Here is an 11,844-nt window from a genome sequence, read left to right as displayed (position 1 = left end):
AATTAAACTCCTCCTGCCCCAGACATCTCAAACCCAGTCAATGAGGAAACACATAAAAGTCCCTCCCTGGCATAGCATTAAAGGGAACTGGAGTGCACAAGTGCACAGATAGTTACATAACAGCATCAAACTGAATACACAGAATAAATCAAATGTTGGTGAGGAAATCTTAAAGGAGTAGTTCATAATGAGTTCACCCTTTAAGAGCCAGGAACTATGCAAGTTGTTAGACAACCACCTGGTTATGTTGTACCCGTGGTCAGGCGTCAGAGAAGCCCTATATGGGCATGTCCGTAATATTTTACAATATTTGATTGATTTATTTTTGTTGTTGTTGCAAAAGAGCTTGTCAGGAGTGATTCAAACCCACACCTCCACTGGGAGACCAGAAATCCCATTATACTGGAAAGAAAAGTAACCTTGAGTCTGGCGCCTTGGCTTAGACCACTCGTCAATCCTGACATGTCATTTTAACCACTGAGTATCATTATGTTTAGTCATTATGTCCCCCCCCATACAGTTGGCCATGTGGGAGGGTGTAGACGAGAAAGTGTCACCTCTGATACACATGATGCACAAATATTTCACTATTAATCCCTCTTAACCCATTTAGACCTGAGACCAGATTCTACAAAATGTCTTTTCTCAACAACCTATGTTTCTATATCAGTGGTGCTCAATATTTCATGTCAAGGACCCCCAATTAATATGTAATTGGCCACGGACAGTCGGACACCCATCTGAAAGTATGTTGTTCCAGGGACGCCCCACCGAGTGCCGTGCTATGAGCTTGTAGATCTGCTATTTTTCAACAGCTAAAGTTTAAAATAATGTTAAAGTAGTTCAAATCTATAGGGCGACACCGAGGCAGCCTCAGGTCTTGATATTTTGGAACTCTATGCTCTGAATAAGGACAGTGGCTAAAGCATGAACACTGTCAGGATGGCCGAGTGGTCTAACACTAGCATGTCTGAGAGGTCATTTTGACCGTTATTTTGAGATTTTGAAGTTTATTATCTTTGCCCGTGAAGCTTTCAGAAGGTTCCCCTTCCATGACCATCATCATCTATCACCATTCTATCATCTCAGAACTTTTTGACATCTGAAACATTTTCTAAATATGAATTTAAGCACATGCTACTTGTGTCTCATATTACTTCAGTCATGCTAGTGTGGCACCAGACTCAAGGTCCAATACCTTCCTCACTTTATTTTTTACAGATACTGTACAAGGATTGAAAGGTGATTCTGAATCAATCAAATTAAAATCATCATAAATTTGAATACTTTCCTTGCCCGACTAAGGACATTGGGTGTTGATTTTTGGTTCCTTTGTTAAATTTGAGCTTTTGGGGGGACTGTAACTGTGATAGACTATACAAATGAACTTGAATTGACTTAAAATGATGACAAACATAACGTTTCCAAAGGACAGTTTTAAAACAGTGGCCTTGTGACAGCACGGCTGCTCGGTTGATTGCTTACAAGTTGGAACACTTTCCTCCTTGATCTACCACGGCTACTAAGGAATGCATGTGTTATATCACAACTTCATATATATATATATATATAACTTCAGATATAAGTAATACACATGCATTGACGGCAGTGTATAGAATGTTTGAAAATGTCTAGGCACAATCTAAACATAAACAAGATAATACAATAACTGAAGTTATCTACATTAATCAACCAACACTCAATATTATCCACATGCTTAATAAGAGTTGAACATCTGTGACTGTGTATTTGCTCAGTGTTGGATCAAATGTCACCAATTGTGTATTGTACAATATCTGAAACAATTAAGCTAAATCGTGATAATTAGTTTTTGCACACCTTTGCACACCTTGTCAGGAGAGGGATTTGAACCCACTCCTCCACTGGGAGTCTATAAGTCCCATTAGCACGGAAAGTATTCAACCTTGAGACTGGGACCCTAACCACACCAAAGGGCAAGACGGTTATAGCGTTGTCCCTGCGGTGTGATATGTCCTGTTGCACGTTGACGTGCGTCGTCCCTAGTGATTCAACGCATGGAATTCAATGGCCCAAACCACACCAAAGGGTCGAGACGGTTTTAGCGTTAACTCCTTGCAACCGTTTGGACCCAAGGAGTTGCAGGGTGACCCTTTGGTGTGGTTAGGGCTTTAGACCACTTGGTATTCCACGCTAGCAGAGTAACCTTCTTGATCTTCCACTGCTACTATTAACACTTGAGCAAAGCAGTTGCCAACCAGCGACTGACACTGGATAAGATATTACTTCAGACATGTTGATATCAGACCCACGATTGACTTCTTTGTGGGATTATAATCAATTGTGATGCTCAAGTTATCACAATAACTCAGCCATCCATCTGTGTAACGCACTCAACAGTAATGGATTAAAAAGTGATTACATCATTTCTGGATGACGGAGTAGATAGCCATGGTTGTGGGAGACAGGTCAGTGTCTGTTGGGTGATTTGCTGTGAAAATTATGATCTTTTCAAGTTAGTTGACACTGTTGACAGGACATAATTTGAATCGCATAGCTGCTGCATAAATCTTGCTACTATGAATGTAAACCCAGGGTGAGTGACTCCACTGAAAATGAATGGATTTAGGACAATTTAGAAGCAACAGAATGTTTTCGAGGCGTACCATGTTTATTTTCCATTGTGTTAAACCCATTCAGTGGAATGATTATCAGGCCCACTCAGTGAATAATTCCCATACCCAGGGCTAAACAACCTCCCCCGCCTCCCAAGTCACCACTGCAAGACCATCTGTTTATTATGCAACATTCTACAATCAGCACTACGAGCTTGTAGATCTGCTAGTTTTGAAAAATCGTGAAAATGTGGCGCAAATCTTTTAATAAATATTATTTCAGAGCGAACATTTTTTACTCAAATCTTTGCTTCTGGGGGGGGGGTCCCTGAAACAACATATTTTCAGATGGGGGTCGGCAGCCAAATACAGATAATTTTTGGGGTCCTTGACGTGAAAAGGTTTGAGAACCACCGACATAGAAACATGAGGTTTTTCAGAAAACCGTAGAAGACGTTTTGTAGAATCGACCTCAGGTCTTAATGGGTTAAAGAATGGCAAATGAAAGATTAAAGCACTGGGAAAAGCGTTACGCTAATATACTTAACATACTATTTTTATTGATCGATATACTGTATTCATCAGTTCTTAATAACTCATGCAGCACAATGGTGGTCACAGTTTGCTGTTAAGAGGTAACATTCCGTGTGCAATGGTGCCATCCAGTGTTCACTAAATGAACTACACAAATTACCTAATAGTTTGTCAAAGTGCATCCTGCAAATCCTGCTGGATCAAGTTGTGAAATGGTTTCTAATTCATTCATTAACCCATTTTGGGCGGGATTGGTGTTAGCATTATGTTATGCTTTAGCTATTGAAAAATAGCAGACCTACAAGCTCATAGCGCGCCACCGAGTGGCGCGCTACGAGCTTGTAGGTCTGCTATTTTTTTAAAATCGCAGAACATAGCTTTTTCAGAAAACTGTCAGGATGTAGAAGATATTTTTAGAATCTGATCTCAGGTCAAAATGGGTTAAGAAGCATCATGTCTTTTATAAGGACGTTTCAAATCACAAGCATAACCTTCAGCTTCATTTCTGAATAAAGACAAACAATGTAATTCCAAACCACCAATTCACTTGGTTTGCACTCAGTGCATCAATTAAATAACAATAAATAATAATAAAAAGACGAATTTACACAAATGTGCTTTCCACTTCAAATTCCTCTTTCACAAGCTTGGAGAACAGGTAACTGGTTCTGGATGGGCCGATCACTCTGATGCAGGAACCCTCTACTGTGTAGAGGACGTCCTTGACCGTGGTGTGCACGTCATCGCAGACCTTAAACACCCACTGTCTCTCAGGTGAGCCGATGCTCTCAAAGTCGATCACGTGGACTCTCAGGGTCGTCTGCCAGTGCTCCACCAGGTGCTTGAGGTGCGCCAAGGCGCTCTGGACCTCCGTACTGGGACGTCCGCTCAGAGAAACACACGTGAGATCGGAGTCACCTTCTTCACACCGAAGGGCCATGCTGTGCTCACTCAGACGCCTATCGAACTCCCTCATGTCGAACTGTTTAATGTAGCCGAACGTGTTGGAGTCGACCCATATAGACTCTTCGTGCAGATTCTCCATGGCTCTTTGAGAGAAGCCGGGATCTCCGGCGCCGATCGGATCGGGCCGCCCTGTAACGGCTCTGTCATTCTTGGGCGATTCTAACGTGTTTTCGGCGGGACTGCGCTCAAAGGGCTTTGCTGTGACTGTAGCATTGGTCTTGTGTCGTTTATTCATATAGTCAGAATTTGTGTGGCAACTTGGTGTTGCGGAGATGTTCTCAATTCCGGCAGGTGACACTGAAATATCATATGCAGGTTTTGGGAGAGGGAGTTTGGAGTCCACATCTGGTGTAGCATGACTTGCTGAATTACTGTCTGCTCTGGTGTGAGTTGATGAAATGTTATCCCCGACCTCAGTTGGCGACCTTTGCCCCGGACTGTGCATATTATCGGACCCTGTCAAAGACCTAATGCTACCATTTTTCTCAACCGCACCTTCTACGTCCGATACTGCTCCATACTGAACGTTGGCTCTGCTGATGAGGTCCTCTCTCAGGGCTTGGATGGCCTTGAAAGGCCCCTCGGCCGTGGCCCGTCTCTCCAGAAGCACGGGCCGAATCCGCACAGACCCGTGCGCCGACCGCAGACTCTGGATCAGCTCCTCCAGATCACCGTCCAATTCGGAGAGGTTCACTGTAGCATTTGTCACGTAAAAGAACACCTGGGGAACGACACGCACAAAGCAAACACACACAAAATGATGACCTACATGGCATGCTCTTGCTTTGAACATACTTTAATGGAATAAAACATGCAATCACCACTTTCTACCCTTGACATCCGAACAGCTAAAATACCAGGCTCAGCTATACAGTATGTACCCGATCACACAGTACACAGTCTACACACATTAAGTAAGATTAAATAATGTTTAAGTGTAAAATATATATGAGACATATACAGAACTTGGGATAAATATAAACCAAAAGAAAGGCATGATTATTCTTATGACTTGAAGCTAACAGACGTACGTGTGGAGTGAAGTGGAACACGGTGAGAGGACATTCCTCAGGGATCTCTTTATCTCTCAGGATATGGCACTTCTTTTGGACCACCCTTTCTGCATCTGCAACAGTTAGCGCAGTTTGGACTCTCGTTATTTTCATGAGTTTTTCATCAGTGTACAGTAGGCATACTGTAGTGCAAAGTGCAAACTACTGTAAATTGCCACTGGCCATTTGAGTATAGTGGTGATAGCTTATCAAACCAGTGGTTTTCAATGTGGGATCTGTGGACCCCCAGGCATACTTAAGGGGGTTGCAGGTGGTCCCACTTCCCAGCAAAATAGATACTTTATGGATCTGTAAATCTGTGCATGTAATCCGTGCATAAAGGGAACCAAATGCAGCATTGCTTCCAGTTATATTCACTCTGAGACTGAGGATTTTACAGGGTCCCATCATCCCAAGAAGAAATCAAAATAGTGTGACATTGTAATTGACACCACATAAAAAAATTCAAACATATTTTTATTGTCCACGAATGATATTTCATATCACATTGTTATTCATTAGGCAATATCCTATCTGAGACTCCCTCGCCAGAGTTCAGAGTTTTATTAATGAATGTAGAATTCTCCCAAACACTCATTAGCCTAAGATTTAGACTATCGTATACCTTTAGGTAGATGTATTTGATCGATTAGGACATTTTCAATCTGAGTCTAAATCTTATATGCCAGGAAAACATGTGTAACAGACACGCTCCAATTGTGTACACACACACACACACACACACACACACACACACACACACACACACACACACACACACACACACACACACACATATAATGCGTTTACCTTCAGCATTGTCAAATGTGACAAATGCTACCCCGTTCAAGTGCGTGGGATATTCTACGTCCTCTACGTCTCCTCCTGAGCTTTGTTGTTGGAAATGCTTTTGGAGTTTGTCGATCATTCGAGTGACTGGGAGGACGTCAGGATCAGGAACTCCTGAGACCACCACAATCCTATTCATTCTCTCCATATTCTCTGAATTAACAGCGACCACATTCACACGACAACAACAATCAACTGCAGCTGCTTCTCTTGCGAGGTGACGCGCGAACGGATTGTTTACTTTTTTTCACTTTCGTTTCAGGCAGCCTCTCCTCTCTAGGCCAAGATCTATATAGTCCCACCTTGTGTCCGCGTTGGTACCTAAGGTTGGTACAGAATACAGATCTGAGATCAGTTCCAGTACTATTAGTCCTGTTTATTCATTATGGGACTTTTTTTGGTGGACAGATCCCGATACAGCGCTTCTGGGTCATGTAGCTGCGATAGGAATTCTAGTCCAGCAGGGGTCACTGTCTACCTTTTATTGTTGTGGTTCTGCTGATTTTAGACTTTAGACCATCATGCCCATATGAGTTACAGACCTCCCACTGCTCCCAGACAGACAGTCCCCTCCCTTCAAATATTAAGGGACCAAGAAATCACGAAGTAACTTTGGTCACTTATTGTTTTTGTGTTTTTTTTTCCTTCTCCTTCTCCTTCTTCTTCCGCCAAAAATAGCTGTTCTGGCTGAACCGTGCAGTCGGTTTTCGCGGTAATCTGTTAGAGGGCCATGCCAAATGGTGACTATGCGAAGCCCATGACGATTGGCCAAATGGTGGCGCTATAGCACTCAATTGAAAATGCAAACTTTGAACGTGCATAGCTCATGAACTGTTTAACCGTTGGCAATGACACTTTGATACACATATGTGTCTCCTCATGCCGAACAACTTTCGTGTTCTGACTTTTGACCTCTGACCTTTAGATCACCCGCCATTTTGAATTATATGAAAAACAGTTAAAATGTATCTCCTCCCAGGATCTTTGGACCTATACGGACAACAAATCGTAGTACATTTATTTTAAGTGAAAAAATGAAGTTTTTATGAGCCAATGAAAATTGCTGGTTTGTGAAGATTCTTCTTCTGCCTCTAATGCATACATGCAGCGTCATTTGCTTATGACACTTTACAGTATGGCAGAGGGTCATGCCAAATAGCACTGAAACCAGTCTTACTGCAATAGGCCAAAGGGTGGTGCTATAGCAATATTTTGAAAATGAAACCTTTGAACAGTCATAACTCATGCCTCATTTGGCCAAAATTCACGGCACTTGTTTCCACATGTTCCTTGACTCGTGGGGAACACATCTGTCACTTTGACAAGTAAGCTCTACCCTCAGATTTTCCGCCATTTTGAGCAGTTTGAAAAATGCTTATACCTGGTTTTATGCCTGGTTTTTTTGAGCAATTTGCGTGAAACGTTACACACAATGTATGGACCATTATCTGAAATCAAAGTTGAAGAGAAGTTTGTATGTGAAAAGATTTACAGCAAAACACACTGTAGTAATGGATAGTGACATGCCCAAAACAAGGACACATACTTGTTACCAAAAACACTGCATGATGTTACTGTTAAGAATGCATCAACTGACTGTGTCCAGATAGCTCAGTTGGTTGAGCTCTCGCCTTTGGACCACAAGGTTGTGTGTTCAAATCCGGGTACCTATAACTCAGCCCGTGAGTCTTATTTGTGCATATTGTTCTTGTTGCGTATCGTCTTCTTTCTTGGTCCCGCCTTATCGCTGCTTGCAGCTATATTTTAATAGTTATAATAGTTTATCCTTGGAAAAGAATGCATTTCAGACTCACGTGATGTAAACATTTATTAAATTCAGTAAACATAAGTTAATAAACAAGTCACATGAGACCACACCCCCGTGAATTGAGCACAAACTTAAATAGAAACAGTACTAGGGTGATGAATTCAGCCGTTTTACCATGTGCACTTTATCAAGCAAGTGGCCCTTCAAATGAAGTCTCAATAAGATATAAACAATCACTTCAATATAAAATAATCTGGCTCAGCCAAAATAATAGAACAAGGATGGGATTTTTCATGTTAAACATGAAACGTAATGCAGGCGAACACCAAAACATCCCCCCCCCCCCCCCCGCAAAAAAAATGACCATAACTTTCGTAATGTCAAGTGCAAAATGTATGTAACATTCAGTGTGTGGAAAGGTGGCATTAAATAATTCAAGTAGCAGATATATATATTATTCAGCGTATACTGTATAGGGTTCACCTTTTACTTTATTTTATTTTTTTACAAGTTTTGAGAAAGCTATACAGTCCACCAGAGTTGTATATTTCAAAAGGCACAGAAAACCCCATTCTCATATTCAAGATGTTTAAAATGCTATAGTGCAGTGGTTCCCAAACCTTTTCATGTCAAGGACCCCCAAATTTACACTAATTAGCCCGCGGACTCCCCATTTGAAGAGATATGCCAGGGACCCCCCATAAGAGAAGATTTCTACGGCTCTAGCAGTGATTGTCAACCCGTTTAATTTCAAGGACCCCCAGTTTGACATGCATTAGTCTACGGACCCCCTTTTAATGGCATCTCTATCTCTGGGACTCCCAATTTATATTGTAAAATTTGTAAAATATTGTTAATTTAACTCTGAGAGTGTACACCACGTACACTCTCATTTGTACACTCTCAGAGTTACAGACCCATAAGGGTCCTTTTGGTTCATACCGGTAACTATCATTTAGCTGGGGACCCCCTGGAACTCCCTCAAGGACCTCACTTTGAGAACCACTGCTATAGTGTATTCGGCAGCATACCAAATCACCATTGTCTCTAATCATCCTAATTTTAGACGCATTAACTGAAGGCTGTCAGTTGTAGAGTATGTTGACGTCAGACGTGACGTGACAACACGTTGACAGCATTTACATCCAAGCTATGATACAGCCAAAAGGAGATTTGTTAAAAATAAATAAATAATGCACATTATCATTCGATATAGTGACTGCAATTTCAATGTAAAACAAAACAAATGCACACCACACTAATGTGTCTGTAACCTCATTGAGTGTCTTTTTTCAGAGGTTTCTCATTTACAAAAGTGAGCATAAAGACTGTTAATTAACGCATTATCCAGTTGGGCACCTATTAACGGCTGATTTATACTTTGTTGCATGCACAAACTTGTGCCGGTGTCTCCCCCCCCCCCCCCCCGTGAACGGCTGATCTACAAGCTGCGATCTACAACGCGTCATGAACTTGTAGACGGGACATTTTTGGTGTGAGAAATAATGCTGAACAAACCATAAATCAGACTTAATGTGGCTGGCTGAGTGACGTAAAACCGATCTCATACGGAGAAGCATTGCTGGTGGTGAGACAGACTTAACAAACTAATATTTTGCATGGTTTTGAGAACTTGTAAAAGTGTAGGTGCCCTTGACTGATAATTTTCTTACAGTGCAATTATTTTTAAGACAGCAGAACAGAATATTAATCTCTCTTGCCTACAATTGCATTAATATCCTCCATACCTTCAGCCAATGCCAATGATTTTCCCGGTGCAACTAGATTTTTTTTTGACTGTTCAGTTATCTGTTCAAGTGGCTGGTAAAATATACAGACACAGAATAGCCACAATTCATCATCGGTTTGGTTGGTAGATTTTAACCCCCAGCTTCACAAACATAACTAAAAAACACACTTCAAAACAATCAAATAAGGAGCAAGTGTCGAACTTTGGCAAAAGATGGGTGGCAGCGAAGGCCTGCGCTTCAGTGTTCAGTGTTCATTTTGGGATCCTACTACACCCCCATCTCTTGCACTGAGTGAGTCAACGCTACTGTGTGCGTTGGCCTGGATCGGTGAATCACGCAGCTCCTGTTGGGTTACTCGTTTTGCAGTTTGAAAAGCGTTGAGAGGGCTGAGGGCCACTACGCCGGAGCATGGCGCTCTGTGCAGCGGATTTGGAGGGGAAAGGTTGGCCAGGATGGTGTTATGACGACGCCAGGTCTCTCGGAGGCTTGCAGCTGCCGGGGGGAAGCTCCTGGACGGGAGACTCCTGTTTCTTGGCGGCGGATTCGTCCTGTGGCCGGGGCTGGCGTTCAGACAGCCATTTGATCATAGCGCCGCCTCGGCAGAGCTCTCCCAGGAGACGGTGGGCCTCGCCACAGCTGATGCCCTCTGGTAGGTCTGTCACCTCCAGAATCCGTCCGCTCACTGCACACAGACAAACGGACAGACGGCGCCGTGAGGCGTAGATGTACGAGTGAGCCAGTGATGATGGATTGTCCAGCATCCATTTGGCACGTTACACATACAGTTAGGTACCAAATGGAGACTTCAATATTCACCTGTTTTGTAAATTTTTGTGAGCTTGCTGATTTTTGGGGGCGCGTGAATAAGACAAACATTAAAAGTCCATGGACTTGGCTGCCACATGACATGTCTAGTGAAAACGTTGTGTAGAGTGATATGTCTTCGTATTTTCTTACAATATGTAATTGCCATCATCGGTTCTTTAGTTATGGGCTGTTGAATAAAGCTTGTTTTGACCAAAAACGAATCTGGGAGAAAGGCGGACGGAGACAGACTTTTCACTTCCAGTTCATTTCCGCCGGGTATCGGTTACCTAGCAACCTAGAACCATTCATACGTAATCACTGAAAACACGGTTCTGACGTCCAGGGGGTGTGACGTTAAGTGGCAACATTTAGAGTATAAGCTTATTGAACTAACTTACCACATGAACCCTAGTGTCCTGTCATAACAGGTGAATATTCGGTGACAATGAAAATCGGTGAACATTTTGTGAAAAAAGCGTATGTACTATTTTCGACGAAGATATTTTTGGTGTAGAAGGAAAACGGAGGGGCCAAGTACAGACGCCTGGGGGCACCGCAGTGCACAGGGTTTAAGTGGTAATAAAAAAAGGCATGGTTGTTCAATCTAAGAATTAGTCTCTTTTGTCTTCATTTCTGACATTTGTCTTTGAGTATAAAGATAAACCACCTGGATATGAGCCTATTTTCTTACAGTATCTATTATAGTGGCAGGGCCATTTCATGACAACACCTGAATAATGAAAAAAAAGTAAAAAAAAAAAGAAAAGTGTGAAGCTACGATACAATATTTGGAATAATCAGCACTTTCTTAATACCGCTGGGGGCTGCAGGTTCCACTACCAGGTGTGAATTGTGCCCCGTCTGTAATTTAATTCTGCTTACATTCACAAACACCTTTTCCACTACTGTGGAGCGCAGCAAGAATATTCTGACCACGAGAAAAAAAAGCTAAGGAAACTTGATGTTGCACGGCCGTAAATCTGCTAAATAGCCTATATAGCAATTGGTTTTGAACCCTCACAATCTGCGATGTGAATTTCCACTCTCTGCCCAACAGCTGTTTGAGGGGGGGGGGAAGAAATGAAAAAGAAAACCAACATTATTTAATTCGAGAAATTCCACGACTTAAGTGTCGGTGACTCTCTGCACAGCCTACACCCCTGGTGAAACGCCCGGGAAGAGCTCTTTAACTCCGATATCTCATGCTTTGTTAGGACTCGGGAGAGCGCCGGAATGAATTTGAAAATGCCTCTCTTATCTGTGAAAGTGCATGACATGCTCATTTACACGGTTGGGAGGCCAGTAATGACCAGAGGCCTCCGATAGATAAAATATCTGGAGTCTCCAGACCAGAGAGTCCGTCCCGTCGTCGTCGTCAGTCTCCGCTAAGCGGAGGCTTCCCGTCCAGAGTTCCTATTACCTGGTTCACCTACACTGAGATCTGTAGCCACGGTCTTCCTGCTGGTCCTTCTGCCTTGGCTGCCGTGCCAGATTCCCATGTGAGCCTAAAGGAGGAAACACAT

At 42.6% G+C, this 11,844-nt stretch overlaps 2 protein-coding genes across 2 annotated transcripts in view; both read right to left on the bottom strand.

The window, feature by feature from the left end:
* Nucleotides 1-1,381: 1,381 nt before the first annotated feature.
* On the bottom strand, nt 1,382-6,432 carry LOC306916913 (uncharacterized protein). The gene is made up of 3 exons (XM_079495006.1): nt 5,957-6,432; nt 5,126-5,220; nt 1,382-4,815 (listed from the first exon to the last, which is right to left on the bottom strand). The coding sequence occupies exons 1-3, from the start codon at nt 6,141-6,143 to the stop codon at nt 3,733-3,735; spliced, it is 1,365 nt and encodes a 454-aa protein (XP_079351132.1). The 5' UTR covers nt 6,144-6,432; the 3' UTR covers nt 1,382-3,732.
* A 1,373-nt stretch (nt 6,433-7,805) lies between these two features.
* Nucleotides 7,806-11,844, bottom strand: part of LOC306917577 (R3H domain-containing protein 1-like) — a gene marked incomplete at its 5' end in the record, with an annotated part of 69,391 nt that continues 65,352 nt past the window's right edge. Inside the window, 4 exon segments of the mRNA XM_079495873.1 lie at nt 7,806-9,957; nt 9,960-9,974; nt 9,976-10,196; nt 11,742-11,826. Of these exon segments, the coding sequence (XP_079351999.1) occupies nt 9,847-9,957; nt 9,960-9,974; nt 9,976-10,196; nt 11,742-11,826 (432 nt within the window). The 3' untranslated portion in view covers nt 7,806-9,846.

Source organism: Electrona antarctica, assembly GCF_951216825.1.
Source record: "Electrona antarctica genome assembly, chromosome: 24".
NCBI lineage: Eukaryota > Metazoa > Chordata > Actinopteri > Myctophiformes > Myctophidae > Electrona > Electrona antarctica.
The sequence above is the reverse complement of the archived record's forward strand: the minus strand, read 5'-3'. Positions and strand labels throughout refer to the sequence as shown.

What these genes read in the sequence shown, in the direction of transcription:
- LOC306916913 (XM_079495006.1), bottom strand. Translation starts at nt 6,143, where the DNA reads ATGGAGAGAATGAATAGGATTGTGGTGGTCTCAGGAGTTCCTGATCCT. An exon ending in CACATTTGACAATGCTGAAG is followed by an intron (nt 5,221 to 5,956) that starts GTAAACGCATTA and finishes TAACTGTTGCAG; the next exon opens with ATGCAGAAAGGGTGGTCCAA. An exon ending in TGTTCCACTTCACTCCACAC is followed by an intron (nt 4,816 to 5,125) that starts GTACGTCTGTTA and finishes GTCGTTCCCCAG; the next exon opens with GTGTTCTTTTACGTGACAAA.